At 41.6% G+C, this 21,064-nt stretch overlaps 1 protein-coding gene across 6 annotated transcripts; it reads right to left on the reverse strand.

Annotated features, from left to right (window-relative positions):
• Positions 1–273: 273 nt before the first annotated feature.
• lrrfip2 (leucine rich repeat (in FLII) interacting protein 2) lies at positions 274–20,418 on the reverse strand. 6 transcript variants are annotated; one of them, XM_041948212.1, is made up of 27 exons: positions 20,246–20,418; positions 18,832–18,991; positions 13,299–13,385; positions 12,804–12,863; positions 12,060–12,119; positions 11,878–11,916; positions 11,591–11,653; positions 10,772–10,819; positions 10,560–10,628; positions 10,189–10,278; positions 9,578–9,634; positions 9,148–9,201; positions 8,960–9,016; positions 8,391–8,462; positions 7,964–8,077; positions 7,483–7,524; positions 6,713–6,844; positions 6,187–6,258; positions 5,101–5,271; positions 4,889–4,981; positions 4,389–4,481; positions 3,580–3,681; positions 1,996–2,128; positions 1,530–1,700; positions 1,364–1,443; positions 1,132–1,236; positions 274–1,053 (listed from the first exon to the last, which is right to left on the reverse strand). In XM_041948212.1, the coding sequence occupies exons 2-27, from the start codon at positions 18,919–18,921 to the stop codon at positions 943–945; spliced, it is 2,265 nt and encodes a 754-aa protein (XP_041804146.1). In that variant the 5' UTR covers positions 18,922–18,991; positions 20,246–20,418; the 3' UTR covers positions 274–942. The 6 variants fall into 6 exon arrangements, with proteins under 6 accessions (XP_041804146.1, XP_041804141.1, XP_041804142.1 ...); XM_041948207.1 differs by lacking the exons at positions 3,580–3,681; positions 4,389–4,481; positions 13,299–13,385; positions 18,832–18,991; positions 20,246–20,418 and having other exon boundaries at positions 12,804–13,113; XM_041948208.1 differs by lacking the exons at positions 3,580–3,681; positions 4,389–4,481; positions 6,187–6,258; ... (1 more) ...; positions 18,832–18,991; positions 20,246–20,418 and having other exon boundaries at positions 12,804–13,107.
• Positions 20,419–21,064: the final 646 nt, after the last annotated feature.

Raw genomic sequence — 21,064 nt, forward strand, 5'->3', positions numbered from 1 at the left:
CAATGTTTCCAAAGACCTTATGGCAGTTAGAAGTTTGCAACCTGGGAATGAGTGAAGGAAACCTGCAAAACTGTATTTCCATGAGTCATTTCGTTGCAACCAAGTTCCTAACTGTACCTTTGTTCCAGTTACAGAATAAGTAATCTGGAAACCAAACAGTGAAGAATAAAAAATGTGACCTCTGGATTTGACAATGTTGATGATACTGATCTGAAAAAGTAGAAAAAAAGCAAAGCTGAATCATGAAAAAGCAAAGAAGACCACACACAGTTCTGTAAATTACATTTATTTTCAAGAAATCTTTTAAATATTTGAAAAATTTCAATGAAACCGCAGCAGACACAGTTGGTTCTACATATTTTCAAATAATGACTGCACCTTGTTAAATACATCATTCTGTACCTGTTAAAACCATTATTGTTTCATTGAGAGGTGCAGACCCCTCCAGTCTCCTAGTGTGAAAAGGCACTTCACTGTGTGAGGGGAAGCTGGGAAGGTGCGGGGCTGGAGCAGCCGTGAGGGTTGAATAGTTTAAAAGCAACATTATACTCATTCATGCAACTTATCAAAAAAAAAAAAAAAGTACAGCCAAGCACCCAGCCAGAGAGAAATAAAATCTCATGGATAACATGATGTAGTACAAAGCTCTGAAAAATTAAGTAGTGACTAGAGAAGTTTCCTCAGATGTATCTCCCAGCAACTTTATAGTTTTATTAGTTAAGTTTCTGAGTCATTCCTCCAAAAACACAGGCAGCTTGCCAGACAAAACCAAAGGTTTTGAAGAGACATGGTTGAGCTTTTTGCCTGCGCTACGAGGTTTTTAAGTGTTTTTGGTTAGCTACAAATCTTGATGTGTTACAGCTAAAATGGAAATGTACTCCAGATGGCAGTCAGAGGTCTGAGGTGCGAGTTTAAGGGCTTCCGTGGTGATGCTGCCTTGCCTCACTGCTGTGACAGAAGGGCGTTCCTGTTGGCCTTCATCTTCTCAAGGCGCTTTACTAGGTGGTTATTGGTCATCTCCATCTCCTCTATCTTATCAAGAGCTGTGCGCAGCTGTGGGGGAACAGAGGAACGACGTTACACTCAGCCTGCAGATGTTTCACACTTTAAAGTGCAAGCCTGTGTCTTTACCTCTCTTTGAAGTTTCCGTTTTTCCGCTTTAAGTTCGTCTTCTACTTTCTCTGCGTTGTCTGCTGATGCCTTGTACCTGGACACTTGCCCTTCAAGTCTGTTAATCTGGAAAACAGACACAGAAGAGTATTTTTTGGTGACTTGGAGCCCTAAAACTTACAACTTAGTGAATATTATTATAATTTTATGTGAACTATTATTTAGTTTGCCAAGACATTTCTATTTAACTTACATTTTGTTCCATTGTACCCATTTCCTGTTCTGCCTTAGAAATCTTAAATTTGTATTCACTAATCTGTCTGTTGGCATCTCCTACAGAGAAAAACAGAACCCAGTGAGTTTGACAATACAAAAAATCATTTCATGTGTGCTGGTACAAAATTGTGAGGCCAACTTACTCTGCATCTCAATGAAGTGTAGGTCTGTACCGTTCTCCATCCTCTCTCCGTCCGTGTACGTACTGTCCATCTTTGAGTGTTTCTGTCTCTCCTCCTCCAGCTGATTCTTCAGCTTCCTGATCTGAGCCAACAGTTCATCTTTCTCCTCTGCCAACTTCCGTAGCCTCACATCTACAAAACAAAAGCAAAATACTTTAAACTTATGCAATGTAGCTTATAGGGTAGAAGAAGTTTATGTGGTATAGGATATATTTTCTGCAGAAACTCCTGCTTGGACAAACGGAATGTGTGCAGCAGGTTGGCAAAGCTAAAATACAGGATCACCAAGTAGTTTTTCTTACTGTAAGTGCTGGTGCTTGTAAATACACACCTTATTGGATCAGTTTATTTAGCATCCATGTAAACACCTTATTAGTGTTCAATCAAAAGGTCTGCTCTCAGGGACAGAATGATATCCTGGACTCACCCAGCGGGCCTTCCCCTGCAGACTCTAGCACCTGGGCGGCCTCCTGGGAGACCACAGTGATCCCTGAGGACTGAGGCTCATGGTTGACATCTCCATTTGGTGTGCCGTCTGGGATGATGACCAGCCCATGTTTCTGCGGTGAGAGAACAAACATTACTTAGGACTGGCTCCATTAGTACAGAGGGTATGCACTGATGTCACTTTTTCATGATGCCGACCCCCTCCCCACCACTGAGTGACCAAACAAACCAACAGTGGCTGAATGGATGGAGCTCTGGCATTGAATAGCAAATGACACTGACCTGTATGACATACTGAACAGTTAGTGGTCTGTGGATGTTGAAATGTATGGAACACAATATGTCTATGGCTGACATACTGCCAAATAAGGAATAAAATGTAATAATTATTGTTCTGATGATGAAATTTAAGCCAATAATTACGTCCGACAATGTGGAGCCTTGCCCGCAGCCTACGGACGGCAAAACCTGGTTCTGAGTGGCTTTTTGCCTCCCTGCTCTGCTCTCAATTTATCAAACACTTGTTGAATAAGCAGAACATGATCTTCCAGGAATCCGATGTCTCCGACCGCTCTGAACGCAGTCCTCTCTCCATCTACAGCCGCTATGTTTTACACAGCCATACAGAGCTCTTTATGCTGATATTGAATAGTTATGGCCAAGCTAAAAATAAGTGCTGATTCTATGTAACGCTTGAGCCTAATAGCTATGCATCTTGAAAGATTGACCAGAACCTCCTTTCTCTCAGCAGTGTCTTCACATCAACAGCAGAGGGAGGAGGACAGGGAAGGATGAACGATGCCAGAGGACAGTTAGCCAGTTTATTCTCAACAGTGGAGTCCAAGGGCTTCAGACAAGCATGAATCAGTCCAACAGTATGTCAAGTTACTCTAATGTTTTTTATAGCCTATACATGTGTGTCAATAAGGAGATAAGGTCTGGAATTAATTATTCTACATATTAAAAAAGAAATAAGCAAAGGTTATTAAGAACAAAGATAAAATAATTACATGTATTCTTTACTCTAGGGATGGCGAAGGTTTTCTAAACATTATAAATTCAGTTATTGTATCGGTACCGGCCACAACAAACAGATTAAAATGTAGCCAAAAGTTAAGGTTACTGAGTCAGTCTATATAAACTTGTATTCTCTCTGACTCTGTTGTACAGTCATTTGCACAACATCTCTTGTAAATGCGCAATAGTAGATGACTGTTGTTTGTTTGCCACTGTAGGAAGTTACCATGGTGACATCTATGTCCAGTGACATGACGTGCATACCCTCTAAAAACAAATCCACCAGTATTTTGATATAGCACACTGTAATCATGGTCAAGTACAGATTAACATGTTCCAAATGAGTTATGCAAAACCAGCAACTACTGAAACCACTGACAAGAAAAGAAACGGAAAGAAAAATAAAGTAAAAAGTACAACACAGTGTCAGATCTGATAGCATTAAATGGCTTAGTTCCAACCAAAGGCAAAATATAAAAAGCAGATTTGGGCCAGCAATTCATTCCTTTAAACCTGGTTTTTCTTCTGTGGCTTTAGGAAGACCTACCTCTCCAGCTTTGGCCTTTCCCTTGATGTCAGCTAGCTCATCTCTGAGCTCATCTCTCTCATTCCTAATGCAATCAAAGTACTCTTTCTGCCTCTCTAGGGCCTGGCCACACATGAGAAAAGACAAGAGAGAGGAAAAGAGGCAGAGGAGAAGTTGGACAGACTCTGGACAGACATGCAACACCACATGCTACAGCAAGACATGCAGTGAAACATGCAGTGTGCACATCAAGCCAACGAGGACGCAGAAACAAACAGTACACACAGATGAGGACAAGGCTACATGCTCAGAGACGATGCTATTGGGAGAAGTTAAGATGTGGAAGAGCACAGGGACTGATGATACAGAGTCTGTTAGGAGGCAGATATTTTTGACTTCGCAAAAACTACATGTAAGTATGATGCTTTTATCATAAAGAGTCTGACTTTATGGCCTAGCTTATGAACTGATCCACAGGTGGAACCATGCATGTCATGCTAGAATATATGGGTTTCTTTTTAAGCTTACATGGCAATCCAAAACAAAAACATTCTTATTTCACAGGCTGTCCACTGCACGCTTTAACACAGTGCAAGAACACTTGCATTGTTAGCTAAGGTCATGGGATCCAAACTGAAAAACGCCAAAAACGTCATTTGGACATGCAAAAATCCAAACTTGTGAATGGTGATGGGTCCAGGTACGTGCTAATGCCTAAGGGTCTCCATCATGCAAAGACAGCATGAGAGGCAAAACAGGTGGACGGACAAGATGTCTGAGCACCGATTGCCTCTCACGTTCTGTCAGTGCACCCACATGGGACCTCCTACCCCAATCTTTTTGTCCTTCCAGTTTATCGTTTCCTGCAGGTCAAACACCTCTCTGGTGAGGGCATCTAACTTAGTCTGCATTCGCTGGCTCTCCTGGAGCGATGTGGAACAATACCAAGATGACACAGTACAGGATAAGAACACAACAGGAAAATTGAATGGAACAAAGGCAAAAGAAGTGAAAATGCACATAAATACATACAGACACAAAAATTAGATAAACAGATGAAACAGGGTGAGAAAACACTAATTTGAGGATATAATGTTGAGAAAAGGAATGAAAGATAGTGTTCAAGTCAGATAGGACAATGAGCAAAAGACTGGGAGAGGACCTAGAGGCAGGCCAGTGCCAATCAATCCTTATCTCGTTCCTGCAGAACAGTGCCTCCCTGGCAGCCTGCACAGAGCCACAAACACCTTCCAAGGTGTTGACAGAGTAGCGGCCTAATGTGGTCACGCTGGCAGAACAATTTGTTTTTCTAATGCAAGGGCAGCCTTACCTCTATAAGCTCATCTCTCTGGCGGATTCCCTCTTTCAGTTCTTCTTGTTTATGCTGCAGGACTGTACATGTGTGCTTTTGTCTCTCTAATTCCTGAAACCATAGACAGAACATTTAATTCTGCAACTAAATCTACATGAAACTGATTTATGGCAGGTGATTTAACATGATCACAAGCTTCAGAACTTTTATTTGAGAGACAGATACTTTACCTTTGACTTTTCTTCCAGCTCCCTCTTCATCTCAGCCATTTGTTCCTCCATCTCCTCTATGACGTCCTTTAGTGTGTCCACTTGATAGATGAGGTTGGCTTTGTCGTTATCCAGCTGTGCGTTCGATACCATGGCTTTCTTATACTTCTCCTCTACCTCTGCAAGTGACTCCTGATAGGGGTGGGAGCATGTTTATAAACTGAGAAAGGTGATTTAAAGCATAGATCACCTACATGCACAAGGTATAAAACGAACTGGCGTATGTAACACACTTAACTCACATTGGCCAAACGTACTACACAAATATTTTCCTGTTTCTAAATGCAAAACTAAACAAAAAGGCATAATTCTGTGTCACCTTTTGTGTCTTTTTTTTTACATTTTAAACAAGTCATTTGGGACTAATATGCCATGAGCAAGTGGTGACACTGATCACACAATAATAAGAATGCATTGAGTCACTTTCCAGAGTGAAACAAGGCAATGGTGTGAAAAGGGGATCTGAAAGAGAGAAGTGCAAGTGAACCAGGAACAAGATGATGAAAAGTAATCTAGCTAAAGTGCATCAGCTGTATCACACTCTACCAAGAACAAGCCAGGAGTCAGATTTGTTAGTAAACTACTCTTATCAATATAAAATAGAGTGTCCTTTCAAAGAGAACAGGAAGCTGCTGAAGGTGACTGCAGAGCTGAATCAGCCAGTAGGACATCCAGCACTGTGGCAATGAAAGCCTGGATGGAAGAAGAGTCTTAAAATTGAAAGCATGACCATCATCTGTCAGCAGGTGGAGCATTTTAACTCTTCTTCTTACAACTCTGAACCCAGCTGAATTGTGGGAGCGTCTTCATTTCAGGCCACAACCAGTGAGTTGGATCGCAACAGGAAGTAAGGGAAGATCATGCAAACAGGAGGATCATTATGCAATTCACACTGGGAGCACGCAAAGACACGGCTGTGGTGTTAGGAGCTACGGGTGGTAGGGCTACAGAGGGGTATGAGTTGGGAAGCAGGGGGTGGGGAGTTAGTGATGCCATACTGCTCCCAGAGAACAAGAGAAGGCATGCTGTGAGCTCAAGCCCCTCTACCTTCAGCTCTTTAAGCCCTTGCATGTACCGCCCTTCTACATCCTGAATCTGGTCCTTTAGTTCATAGATATCCTGTAGAGCAGATGGAAGGAATGGTTGGGGTGAACTGGGGCATCAGAGAGGGTAGGGAGTATCAGGGAGAGATAAAGCACCCACGCTGCCATCTCAAAGACAGTCCAGCTGGCATACACATGACCAGCCCACCAAGATATAAGGAACAGCTTCACAGGACACATGTCACATCCAGTCCTCCCGTGCATACATAAAGAAAAACGGTTAAAGCAGACAAATAGAACAGCAGGGAGGGCACAACAGAGGAAATGCTGTGGGAGGTTCATATGCAGAGGGAAAAGATGTATACATATATTGCTCAGACATAGAACATTAGCATTTAAGCTCTGTGATAGTGTGATGATGGACATTTGGAGCTAAAACAAGAACAACTTCATTCATATGCTAGCATTTTTCATCACTTTACTCAGTGACATGTATAGAAGGGTGGCACAGTTTCTACTGTACACCTTACCCTAAGTTCACTCAGACTTGTGTCGGGGTCATAGACGCTACCCGTGTCTGTACTGCCCCGTCGTGATGAGGTGCCACCCAGCGATGCCAACGTGGCTGCCGAAAGGCCTGGGGTGGCACAGCGGGAAGATGGCTGAGGACACACAAAGTGGCACAGAACTCCAGTCAGAAAAAACACAGAAACCGCACAATGCAACACAACTCCGGCATGTTGTTCAACACCACCCTGTGACACTGAATGGCTCTTTAGTGATCCTGACCAATTCATATCCTCTTGTGGGAGGTATTGTTACTAATGTGTGCTGAATTGTACTAAACTTGACAAACTCACTCACTCCACAGGCTGTGTATATGAAAGCCAGATAGTTTGTTTGCTGGTGCATTGTGGTTACATGGTAGCTCCCTAATATGTCATACAAATCAATTTAAAGCTTGTGTGAGGTTTTACTCACTTATTACTGCATTGTCATGCATTACTGTGCATTAATATTTCCATTCCAATTTGTTATTCTCTATGTGGTAGAGAGTAAAAATTGCAGTGAACAGAAGAAATAGCTTTGCCAGACCACAAAATACAAATCTGTCTATCTAGCTTTACTGTGGTCTCCACATAGGCATGGTGTGTAGTTACAGTCTTGAAGAATCTGTTTCAGTGGTCCCTATATGTAGCTGCTGAGTTATGAAACCAAGACACCACAACTCCTTTTTGGTGCCTGTTGAAGATTTTGAATGAATGAAGTAAAGTAAAATGCAAAATAAAGGTGCACTCACCCGACTATAATCGGAATACTGCTTGTCACATTTTTCATCCAGCTGAAAGAAAGAGCAGAAATATTAAAAAGATATAAAGGCACAGACGATTCTGGGAACACTGTCCTGTGTGGTCATGCTTGGAGCCGTTTCCTCATCTGTAAATCAGGCCGTTAGTCCAAAACTTAGTATGGGTCTGGTGTAAGTGCTGCATGTTCACAGACCCTTAAGTGATGACAAGCAAATGAAACACTGAGTGAATCACACACGTCCATTAAAGAAGATACCTTTCTAAGGCCATGCTGCTGCAACACTGCAGCCACATTCACTTCAGCCGACCTTATTTCACTCAATCCATTTAAAAGGTTGTCAATAAACGAGGATACATATCGAAAACCAAATGTTATTTGTAATCATGCACCAGTTCTTAAATAATTCACCCATCACCGGTGTTGCACTGCACTCTCCAGCAAAATGTTGTGAACTTAGCTTAGCCACTTACAGCGTCCAGATCTGGAATGCTCAAATCATCGAGGTCAGACACAATGCTGCCCCTTCGGTTGGAGCGGCTGAAATAATCAGCAGCCGACTCACTAATGTCCGAGAAGTCAGATGACTGCTTACACCACATACAGGAGGAAGAGGGCAGAAACAGAGGGAGAGAAGTAAAGAATAATAGAGGGCAAAAGAGTAAGCATCATCAAAAAGGAAAAGGATAGAAGGAAAATAATGATAAATACAGCCAGAGCTCTTTAAAGTCTTTTTTTTAAATGCATGATAGGCATTAAGCAGATACTCTTATGCATTACACTTCAATAAAAGAAATTGTTGAAAAAGCTTTGATAACTAGATTATCTAATATCAACTGTAACGACTGTGACAAAACTGCATCAGTGTAGATTTTGTGCAGCGCAGCCCCTACAGCTCACCACACTGTCCCTGCGGCCTCTGCCAACGCGCTCCTGGGACACGCTGCTGACAGTGTCATCATCTGAGGAAGACTGACAAGAATATATACACATGCACACAGTGAGGAGCTAAAGTAATGTAGGATGGCCGCATGCCCAAGACTTTCTCTGACACACAAACACACACACGCGTACACGCACGCACAAACTGTTCAAACAGCAAACATTCTCTGTATTAAACAGATTATTACTCCAAAGACTGTAACCATGGAAGAAATGCCAATTCATGCAATTAAGACTATTTTGTCAAATGCACCAACTGGAGATAAGTCAGATAAGACAATCTTGCTACAACATCTTAGCCTGAATAGCACTACATAAGAAAAGCCTTAGATCACACACTTTAATGTCAATTGTCTATACTGTTCCCTAAAGCAAGCTGTAGTCAGTTTGGTATGGGTGATCAACATTGCTCCTAAGAGGAGGGAGGCCTGGTGCTGAGAGGGAGCGAGGAGAAGCTTGTTAGCTGTGGGCATCTGTGTGATGTTAGCTGATATCGTGCAGGGTGGCAGTGGTTCTACGGTGCTCACCACAGGGCTGCTGCGGGTGGAGCTGGCACAAGAGGAGTACCAGCTGTATTCAGAGGGCTGTGGATGGGGGGAGGAGGACAGGACAGGGGATCAACATAAAGAAAAACATCAGGCCACAGGCACAACAGTAAGCTGCTGTGGTGGTGACGCTGCCCAAACGCTGTTTGGCACACATTCAGAGGACTTACAGCTCTTGAACTGTACCCCGAGCCGTAAAGACCCGTGTCGTCGTAAATAGAGGCCTGAGGGGACATGTGGGAGACAATGCAGGTCTTTAACAGTCTTTAAGAAGAGAGCTAAGTCGGTTGAGTAGAATGACTTTCTCTCGGTCATGCAATAAACAGAAACACTCTATTTCCAACATCAAGTAGGCCATTTGTTTCACTGATCTACAACAAAAGTCTTGGCTTAATGCAAACTCCTTCTTTATCTAACTCAAGCACAAATGTCTGGCAACAGCCAAGTGATCAAGAGTGTCCAGGAGCTAAATATAAGCGGTGCCGCCACCCTGGCCATCCTATCAGACGCATATGGCCACATGAGAGGGGGAAGTTCTACTTCTGTAGGTAACTAGAAGCATGCAGACAAATGCTGGTCACTCAGTGGACAGAAACTGACCGTGCTGTAGCTTCGAGACAGCCCTGTGCCAGCGGTGGAGGCTGAGGAAGTGGTGGCCTGTCAGAGGGGAGGGGAGCAGGGAAATGTCACTTTAAAGGATAGAGGAAAGCTGTAGCGGGAATGTGAGGTGGAGTGAACCTAAGAAGCCGCAGCAAGTGGAAACAGGATGAATGTTTTGCTGACCCTGTAACATTTAGGGCCAAAAGTGTTGTGGGAAGTGAGGTCAGGTGACACTGCCCCTGTCGACTGCTTTAATACTGGAGGAGCTCCACCTTTGCCAGTCAGCTATTTACTTAAATTCAAATGATCACAAAAACTGTTTTAGAGCAGAGAGGGATCTCAGTCTAACAGTTGAGCTTTGGATTTCTGTGACATACTAGAGACCATTAGCTACACTCCTTACAAAACCATGATCCTCTCTTTGCTTTGATGCTATTCTGACACAAACAATATAGTTTATTGCAGTTATATAACAAGTTTGTTAGGCACATAAATATCTAACAAACTAGACCATGCAGATCGTAATAAACTGCTTCATGTGGCTCTGGTTTCACTGAGTGTCCTTTGACTACAATGACTGAAAGTTGGACAGCACTGATGGGAGGACCAACCCGAGGCTGATAGGTGGAAGTGGATGGAGGTGGTGGTGCTTTGGTCTTCGTTAGGCTGGTGTAGTTCCTTTTGTCATGGTACAGTCCAGTCTGAAAGGGTAGTGACATAATATGGCCTCAAATAAACAACAACATAAGAAATTTTATCCTCAAGTGTCAGACTGATATCCATTTCAGACACATTTAACACTGGGCCAACATCTATGTGACGCCTCACAAGACAATGAGTTGTCAATCTTATCAGGATAAAGTCAATCTTATGATAAAGTCGATCAACAGTAAATTACCACCGCAAGCCACTCGGGTTAGTCTACACTGTCTCCATGCTTGAGGCTGCAGCAAAGACAGCAACACTAAAGGAGTACACTGACCAGCAGGTCCTTCTTCGAGGAGCTGGATGAAGCCCTTTTATGGCCATGCAGGTCATTGTATACAGAGCTCTGTCCAACCGAAAAAAAGAGTAAACAAAACAAACAAACAAACAAACAAACAAAAAAACAAAAACAGAAGAAGCTTAAATAAGACAAAAGGCAAAAAGGCATAGAGGCAGTGATAAACAAATGATCATCACATAGGTACATACAGTGGAGCGGGAACTCTTGAGGGTGGAGCTAGTGGCGAGGCCATCAGACTGAAGCAAGAACAGGAGTCATAAAAATTACAATCTGATGAAGATCAAACATCTGAGAAGCTGTTAGGCCTGTACTGGCAGCATACATTTCATGTCTCTCACTAACACTAAGTTAGTTGTTTAACAGATTAGAAAATCCACCACAGCATCTGCTCAAGCAAACCATTTATTTTCTACACTTTGCCAAGCCCACAGTGAAGGAAGGTCAGGGGCAATCTGCCCATTACGACGGTCGTGTGATGTTATTAAACAAAGAAAATACGATGTGGAAAACAGAGTCAGGCCAACCTTGAACTTCTTTGCATATAATCCTGTTGAAAAGGCTACTGGCAATGTGTTTCTGTGTCCACACTGCTGTTTGATGGTCTTATCAAGACACAAAAAACACCATCAAAATCACAGCAAAACCATGAAGGATTATACAGGGACCAATTCAATGAGGGGAAGAAAGTGAAACAGATGTTTCTAACAGCTGCCTCAATGCAACGTCTTTTTCCAGGTAAACATTATCTGTCATACGCAAATCTCTGATATGAAAAGGGAAAAGTGGAGAAGTACAAAGATGAGAAAGATTGAAGGAAAGTGGATAGGCCAAGAAAATTTGAAATTGGAAAACAGTTGCTACTGAGCACATCCTTCGGAATCTAAGTCAGTTCTGCTTAGCATAATGAAGTTTGCCTGAACACATGCTGAGAATCCAGGTATTCAATCAGTTGCCAAACTCCACGCAAATATACATTATCCTCTCACACACATGCACACACAACGCACCAAGGCATCTTTTCTACGGGAACTGGATCGACTTCCCAAGTCACGTACTGCTGACGAGGTTGACTTCAAATAATAAAAACAGGCAAAAGCAAACATCAGTAGAAATCTTCTCTTGGATACATATTTTATGCTGTGACCCAAATGAACACTACCAAATTGAAGTATTTCATCCAAATGTATTAACTTAACAAGTGCTTTCCGAACAAGAACAATGGCTTTCACACATCAGTGTGGCCCTATGAGAATGCAGTCTTCATAAAACTGGCAGGGATGTATCATGTACGCACCCTGTAGCTGCGGACTGACATGACATCATCATCCAGCCCCTGTTGATGTGGAAACATGGAGCCACAGCAGAAAAGCAGACAGAGAGGAACATGGGTGATGAGAGATTAACTGCAGGATTAAAGGAGAAAGAAGAAAGGAAATACAGGCAGACAAAGAGGAAGTGTGTGGGGGAGATACAGACCCGGCGATGACGGCTGCTGGATCTACTACTACTAGAGGCTCTGGCTTTTTCTGTGTCAGCCTGGAGCAAGGGAGGAAAAGTTTGTAAAGATTATAGAGTGAAAGTAAAGAGCCTCAATCGCACGAATGAGTAAGGTTACTGCAATATTCAACGGTTGCTATGCAAAGCCCAAACCATGCAAAACAACTTCAGTCATCGTGTTTACAACCAAATGGATGTCATAAACATTTGCAAATGTTATCCTCTTAAAGCACAGCAGCAAGATTAATGATATACAAGAACAGATAATATATTGCACATTTTTGTCTCATCTGTTCTTTTAAAAAGGCAGCATAACGGCACACGATAAACATCTCTGCTTCTCTTTACTGTGTCGATACACCAACATACGTACATACATATCAACTCCATGCAAAAGTTGCTCATTAACATCCAAAAGCATTCATCATCTCTGAAGTAGCTGGAGGTTGGAGTAATAGAGCTTAACGTCCAAACCACCTTCTTGCATGCAGACTCACCCACTCTAAATAAAGTCAAAGGCCAATGCTTGCTCTACAAATACACACAGTCACAGATTACGGTGTCTCCAAAGCAAATACACTGCAGAGGCATATTTCCACAGTGAGGTACAGTGTAGTCTGTGAGTCAAGTGTAGCTAAACGGTCAGGGTTGACCGGGGCTCAATCCCACACGACACGCTGTTAGTGGAGTGAGAGGCTGCAACACTCTCTCACGCTCGCCTACCATCCACTGGTGGATCTGACCCCATTTTCTGTTGCTACCGCTGGATGAGTGGTAAGAAAGCTGGACAGGGGGAGGAAGTGCCAGGAAAAACATACAATCATACTTCACTAAAAACTGCTGAAACGTAAAAACTGGGTGACATTTACTTCAGGAATAGAACTTTTGGTTTCATCTGTGGACATGCAGCACTTTCATTTTTCTTTCTGTGGCAACAGTTTGGTGTATGAACTGTCAGATTAATCTTTCAAGGCATAAAGCCAAACAGCTCCTCTGCACCAGTGACAATGGACGCAGATGAGCAGCTTAAAAACAATAAGTAAGTTACTGTAATAATAGGCCTGAGTTCATGTAAACCAGCAAAATTATAAAAAAAAAAGTCCAATCTATAGTGGATCTGTGTGGAGAGCAGCAGTTATAAGGCATTACTCCAGCTCACTTGATGGGTTGAGTATTGGTCACAACATATCCTTGCCAGGTCATTTTTGTGTGATATACCTCTTTCTGTTGTCTTTCAAGTTCCCTCATTCGAATATCCCTGGCTTCCGCCCGAGCGGCCCTCTTTGCTGCCAGCCTTGCCTCCGCCTGTGAGACACAACATGAACACACTTGTTAGCCATGAACAGAAACTTGTAAAGGTGCCTTTCTCCGAGGACACGCCCAACAAGTGCAAGGAATAAGCACAAGGAATTGATTATTAATTTTTTTTGTGTGTTAACAAAAAAAAAAAAAAAGAAGAAAAAGAAACATGGAACAACAAATAGCTTGTTTGGATAATCCATCCATCCTGTAACAGAATAGAGACAGTGGAAAACGCACACATGCCTTGATTTCAGCTGAGCTTCTTTCACTAGCTGGAACGTGATTAATGATCCTTTTGATGATGAGGTTGACTTTATGGTAGCACTGCATAGTTTCAACAATAAATTACATTTAGATACATTAAACATCTCAAAAAAAAAGGAAAAAGAAAATATGCAGAACTGCTTTGTTTTCCAAGATGTACACTCTAGTTTAGAGGAAAGTTATGCACAGCATCTGAATAATGTGTCAAGTCTACAGTACGTTTTCTGCTAAAACTGTATTTACTTGCAAAGTAATACTGCCTTTTCAGTGCTTTTCTAAAAACAACTGAATACTGAGAACAGCAGGCCACACAGTTTTAGAGACTTGGTGGCAACCTCACACTAGTAATAATACAGGTCACCAAAAACAAATAGAAGCCAACCAGTAAATCGGCCAGGTAGACCAATATAAGTACAGGTATCACTGTATATTCTGTATATACAATAAATAACAAGAAACTGCAGTACAGAAATGCCAAAGATATATTTGAGGCAATTTAAAAATAGTGACTCAGTTAAATACTTTATCCACCACAGCTCACTGGCTAGTTCACCTTTCAACTGTAGAATGTCCCACTAAGCACATATCTTAGTCTTTAATAAACAAATTTAAGAGTTCTTAACATTAAAATATTCTTTGAATGTGTGTCAAAAAATATATATCAACATTGACTGATATACTGTTTCATCATCTTCAAAAAAAATCTATCTGGAGCTCTTGTCAAAGTCATAAGCCATTGTTGTGTTGTACGAATTTTTACTCTCAAATATCGATGTCAGCCTGACAAATCCACGATCTGTCTAGCAATAATATGGATGGTGTGCCCTGTCTGACCAGTTTCGTCCGTGAGTCACTGCTTTGTAGTCCTGTCCAGGATCAGTGTTTGCGATGCCTCATCACCAACACCATGCACTAACCAGCAGTTTCAGGAGGGATGACTGAAAGACCTCATAGGGGACATACCAATAGCGTACAGACAATCTAACAGAGAAGTACAGTATCAACAGAAAGCAAAGTGAGTCACAACAGTGTGGTTGTGCTCGGCCTGTAAACATGGAGGCGATTTCACAATACCTAACTAGCTGAACCTTATGAAGCACAAACAAGACAAAGTCAAAGCCAAACTGAGCCCAATAAACTCTCCTCTGGGGGAAAAGTTGGGAGAGTAATCACACAATGTTGCCCCCAACTGAGTCACAATATGAACAGGAGCTAATTTTACAGAGTACTTCAGCAGAAGGAGCTAATTTAGGTGAGCCAGTATACAGCCCGGAGCAGTCAAATAGGTGACTATGTAGACTATCCTTCCATTATGTCCGTAATACCAATTACATTCCCTCCATGGTAAAACTAAAACTAAAACTGAACATTCCACCTACAAAGAATGGCACATGTGCTCATAGAGCCTAGCCCTTTATCTCCAACTAAAAGACAGTCCATAAATACAGTGTGTGGTGTGTACAGTATCTCACTGCAGACAAACACTGTCAGCATTCCAGCAATTTCTTATCTGCACTGCCAGAATAGTCGGCCCGTGGGTATAGACTATTCCTGTTTCAATAATAGCCTGGAGTGAACAAACACTATTGGACAGCAATGCTGAAAAACTACCAAAATGCAGGTTTGTTGTACCTGCACATCTAGTGTTGTGTAAAAGGAAATCATTCCACATACTTAAATACGACAGAAAACGAGACTTGTGACTGAAGTTTGGGTAAGAGCTGAAGTAGGAGGAAGTGACCTGAATTCAGTTGGACAGACCACAGTTTCAAACAACCATCTCGTTTTACAGTGATAAGATATCTTCACCCAACTTCCTAAGATGAGTGGCAATGAGTGAAAACCACGACCCATACTAATACAGCCCAAGCAAAGTTGGGGTGCTGCATGAGATATAGTTATGAGCATGACATAAAAATGTAGCTGATACACAAATCTTAAATTTAATCATAACTGTGAGCAAAGGAATATAGTCACGTGATTTTTCTTTTCATGTGTGAGAACAGGTTTTCCAAAACTGCATGAAAACCAAACCAAAACCCTAGGGCATTTTTGCAGCCATTTCCTATGGCTGCTCTGTCTGATTCTGGAGTCCAGTGGATGGTTATACAATGAAACCTGCTATGTAGAGGGTGAAAAAGGAAGTAAAGTTGCGAATGTATGATGAGAGAGAGCAAAGAAGGACGGCTGGCCCTGTGCTCTGCACCTGTTGAGCTGTCTGACAGTATGACCTGCCCTGCACAGCAGCACAGCTGAGCTCTCTGTCTCTGTCCTATCTATAGCCTGGCCCATCCGGCCCTAGCTCTCTGACAGCCATATCATGGGGCTAGGAGGGTAACCTGAGCAGCAGAAGTTCACCATCAAACACACCTCCAGCACTCTGGGCAATAGGAGTCCAGCAATCCACCATGAGATCACCTGGAGCGCTTCACTGCTGAATTGTGGACACACTGAAATTATGATATACCAGCTAATACCCAGTTAGGGTAGTTCTAATCAAATGTAGGGATTTACTATTTTCTTCATTTTAGATCACTGTAAATGATACTTTAAAAATACATTTCATTTATCATACATTTATTTATTTATTTTCTGACTAACTGCTCAAACTCAAAATAGCAATCAACAGACTAATCAATAATGTAAATAATAAACACAATATTCCAATATTAAAAGCAAAATTTGTAAGAAATACATTTACAATGGATATATTAAATGGAAGGTGCTGATATGTAAGTGGAATACTTCAACATCCTCCTCATGTGTAAATACAGAATTTGATTTAGCATTAATCCTTGGCAGTTTAAAGAACAAATACTCATCTTATTGCCAATACCATATCAAAAATTCTTGTCAATTTAATCATCAAAAAGCCACGACAGCACACTAGGTATGAAAAAACAAAAAACTGCTCCTAATAATTGGTAGATTTGTTTAGATACAAACAGATATAAAAACAGGCCTGTAAATATGGCTGCACTATAGATGCACTGAACTTGTTTTGTTATGTAAATGGATAACCTTTGGGTCTCTTATGCAACATTAAAATTACATCAGGCTAGTCCTTGAAAATGTTGATTGTTTCCTTCTAATAAGACAAGACCATAACATTTGAGCTGTGCCATAAAAAAATACTACAAGTGTTACAAAGTTTGCATTATCTGGGGATCAAACTGACCAATAGTTGTTGACAGACACTGTAATATGTGCTTTGTTCTCCACAGCCCTAACTGTCTCCTAAACATATACAGAAAAAGAAAGGGAAACACTTTGCATTGCAGTAATGATTTAGATCACAAATAAAATCATATGGACTATGAACTACAGCTTCCACACAAAACACACACCCTCTGTATACTGAGGAAAGTCAATGATTGCCCTGTTCCATTAGCTCCCTTAGATCCTAATCTGAGGGACAACGGGTATGAGATGATCATCTAATTCTAACACTTGGCTACTGTCATATTTGTAAGCAAGCTGCTGGTATTCAAAAAGAACTGACTGCCCGGTAATGTAAGAGGCCTTAGAACTGGGTTGGTGACGGTGAAGGCTCAAATTCACAGTCATTCTCGGCAGTGATCCGTGCCAAGCACAGGCAGGCGGGCTGTAACTTTTCTTAATCAGGCGCAGACAACACGAGGCAGAAGCTGCAGTGTTTTGAAGATTTGTTTGGGAGGGCGGTGATGTGCAACAAGTCAGACACTGACCCCTTGAACTCCCTGCACAGTTGATCTAATCTCTAGTTTGCTCCACAAAGAGATTCAGATTTAGGACCTGACTGGGAGGGTCAGATGACTCATGTTTCTATGATCAGCCTGCATGACTATAAAGAGAGCAAATGGAGCCTTGTGCTTAGTGCCCAAGAATGAGGCACTGAACAGCTTTTAAACAGCACAGATGAAGCATTCTTAAAATGGGCCATGGAAAAAAAACGGATTTGGTCAGTGTTACATTTCTACCCGTAAAGGCAAGGAATCAGTTGACTTGACCTGAAGTCTTCACAGACCAATCTGTAGACAACGGCTATTTCACCCATTCCTACCAAACCTAAACTCTGAAAAATGATCTTTGAATTTCATGCTGTTAGCCACTCCATTCTGAAAAGAGGCAAAGGAATGACAGCCCTGCTGTGGAACAAAATGGAATAATCCCAGGGCATGTCGTTACAGGCTAGGCAGCCTCTCTCCTCGGCCCGTGTTTTTCCCCCCCAAACAAAACACTACACGTCAAGTCAATCTCCCTGTGGTCCAAACCAGCTGTCTCCACTGAAACAAATGTGGATATTCAGGTTCTGCTGGTTAATTTGTAAGTATGTGCTTCAAAGGTCCATTTGCTGACACAACTTGGACCATCATGTCTCAAATCAACATAATTTATTGTGTAATGTTGTGTTTCTGTCTCAAGTTGACTAAACACCTGGTTGTGGAATAGTGAATTTTGTAAGCGAGCAGGAAGTTTGATGCATGACACATTATCAGCAAGGCTGCACTCTCCATTAAAATCTGAATCTATACTCCATCTTCAAAAAAAAAAAAGCAATCTGGAGCTGTTGTTGAAGTCCATAAACCAAATACTATTAAATTGCAGAATTTACAAAGTTTCCTAAATTACCATCAGAATAACCTAAGCTAATTCCATCAGTAAAGTATATAGCAAAAAATATCTTTATATGCTCAAAAGCAATGACAAATGACTGCAAATATTAGTAAAATATATAAATAAATAAAATGAACTTTGCAAGTGTGTCTGAACACATTTTATTTTTTTTTAAATCTATTAGTAGATTTTTAGTTCTGTCAATTTCAAATTAATTTTTGTTGGTTAAAATACTCCAGTTTTCTAGAAACACATTTAGAAGACAATCAAAGTGTTTTCTCTTGTTTAGGTAATGATAATGATACAACATGGGCTCACACATTAACATTTGTAGGCTTTGACAGGGTAACCTTTCATTCAGCCATAGTGCAGCGTCAGCCAATCATATCAGTGCTGATAATGGTTTCATCCGTCTACTCATGATTCCTTTATTTTAAAACAAGATGATGCTGCGGCCCAAATTAACAACATCTGCGACTGACAAATCAATCTTCTACTGATGCATAAAAAGCCCATTATCTGGTTGCGGATAACTTTAGCTGGATTTAGCTGGATAATATCACATTAGTGAGTATGAGTATGAACCTACCTCTCGGGCAATGCTACTCAAGGCCTCATCCTCTGCTGAGAACCGATCTTTCAGAGGGGCACGCTTTCTACCAGAGCCTTGTGTCCCCATGTTGCCTCTGCAACTGAAGCTCCGCCGATGATGATGAGGCCAGAGAATACACAGAACTGTATGCAAATGACTAGAGGAAAAGAGACAAAAGAAACTAAGTTGAACAGGTTGTAAACAAAGCCAAGTGTTAGAGCAATCTGACATATGCATAAGGGTTGTGTCCCATTTCAATGTATAGTTTTAGGCACTCTCACTAACAACCCATACACTCCCCATCTCCTCCATTCTTGCAACACACAGTCACTCATGTATGGCACCGACAATGGCTTTAAATAAACAGTTGTGGCTGACATGAACCACCTTCCTGTGACATGCATGACCACTGCAACCTTGCAAATCAGCATTTAAACATAACACCCCTATAAACAACAGCTAATGGGGTCTACAGAGGGAATGATAATATTAAATTATATATCTCAAATTTATCTCTAGACTCTTGTTTGATAAGGGTTGCATTAATAGCTGGTGAATTTCTCAAAATCAACATGATGACGCGCGTTCGACGGACATCCAGACAATATCAAAGTTAAAAGATCACACAGACAAAAGAGCACCCTCGCTGGTTGGTAGACTGGGGAAAACGCCTAGTTTAGGACCCGACTGAGTCAGAGGACCCAAGCGAAGCATGAGCACTCCTTTAAGACGTTAGGATACAAATCCCGTGGATCCAAAATTCAAAATGACCAGTCTGACCACCTCAGAAACGCTGGCTAACGATTCAATGAATTCGGACAATCTTTGATCAACTAACTAGATACGTTACGATTAGCTAACTTTAACCAACAAACTTCAGTTAACTTACTGAAATATTATCGTTTAATCGGACAATTTTCCACTCACTAAAAAAAGCTAACATTACTGTCCTTATAACTGTTATCGTGCCCATTGTGTAAAAAGTGATAGCAAATACCTTAGGTTAAAGCTAAAGTTACGCCAGTGTACTGCCTTGTTAGCGTTAGCTAGCTAATTATACTAACGTTAACGTTGGCTGAGGTTAGCCAGCTCGTTGGTACGCTAACTACGAGTGCTAACTAGCATTTCGTCCTCCCGAAATTCTCATGAAAAAGTTACCCCTTTCGGTTCTCACTCGGCTGAAAATAACGCTTTCCAAAAACCAGAACTATCAAGACATGTCCTTTCCACAGCAATGACCCCCAGCACGGACGACAGTCTCTGAGAGCCAAGCCTAGTTATCTGATCAGTTCAGCTGGGTAGTTAGCTTTGATAGCCAGTGGGGCTAACCTCGACTCTCATGAGAGGCAGATATGGCAAACTGGCATTGATCCTCCCGTCATCATTTCCCACCCCAAAAACATAACGTTACCTTCGCGACACCTTTATTAACCCGCGATACTGCCAAGGTGTTGTCCCCTTTCTCCAGCAGGTTTAGGGAAGAGCCATTCGGCTTCTCTTCAGAGACTGGTGGTGTTTTTGTCCACACTGACAGCTGTCATCAGTCCGCCTTTCCACCGCTCTCCACTGCCCTCCTTACCCAGATTCCACACACACTGGTTAGCTTCAAAGGTCCCGGATGTTGGGAAAAATTAGGGTGTGATGCTGCCTTCATGGGGCGTCAGACACATCTTAATGCTAACTGCTATAACCGACCGGAGAGAGTGGTTTTCCATTGAGTGAGACTTAATCGTTGTTGTATAACTGATATGAGGTGACTTTCCAGTATTCGGCTTTTAGGAGCTGACAGCATGGAAATTGTTTAAACGAGTAATGACGCAAACTGCTGGTATTATTGTTGCTGCCTAAATTTCTTGCCTCTGTCTGTCTTAAATAAGAAATATAATTTCTGCTCATAAATGGTTTTAAGATTTGGTAACGTTAGAGTCGAAAAGGCAACATATGAGTGTAGGCCTACAGTGAATTTGCCATCTTCTGTATGAACAGCAGAAGCTGACCCCAATAAACTGGCCACCTGTAAAAATGATGTGGACATCAGCTGGAAATAATTGGAAATTTGAATAAAAAAAAATGTTCAGGTAATTTTTCCAGTTAATTGAATTACGTAGCCTTAACTCACATTGGCGGAAATGTTTCTTGTTTTTGAAGAATTATCTATTGGCTACTTTTGTACTTTTCCTTTTTACCTCAGAACAGCTGATATAGGTATATAGTATATAGTAGACAAGTA

Source organism: Chelmon rostratus, chromosome 11 (assembly GCF_017976325.1).
Source record: "Chelmon rostratus isolate fCheRos1 chromosome 11, fCheRos1.pri, whole genome shotgun sequence".
NCBI classification, from domain to species: Eukaryota; Metazoa; Chordata; class Actinopteri; order Chaetodontiformes; family Chaetodontidae; genus Chelmon; species Chelmon rostratus.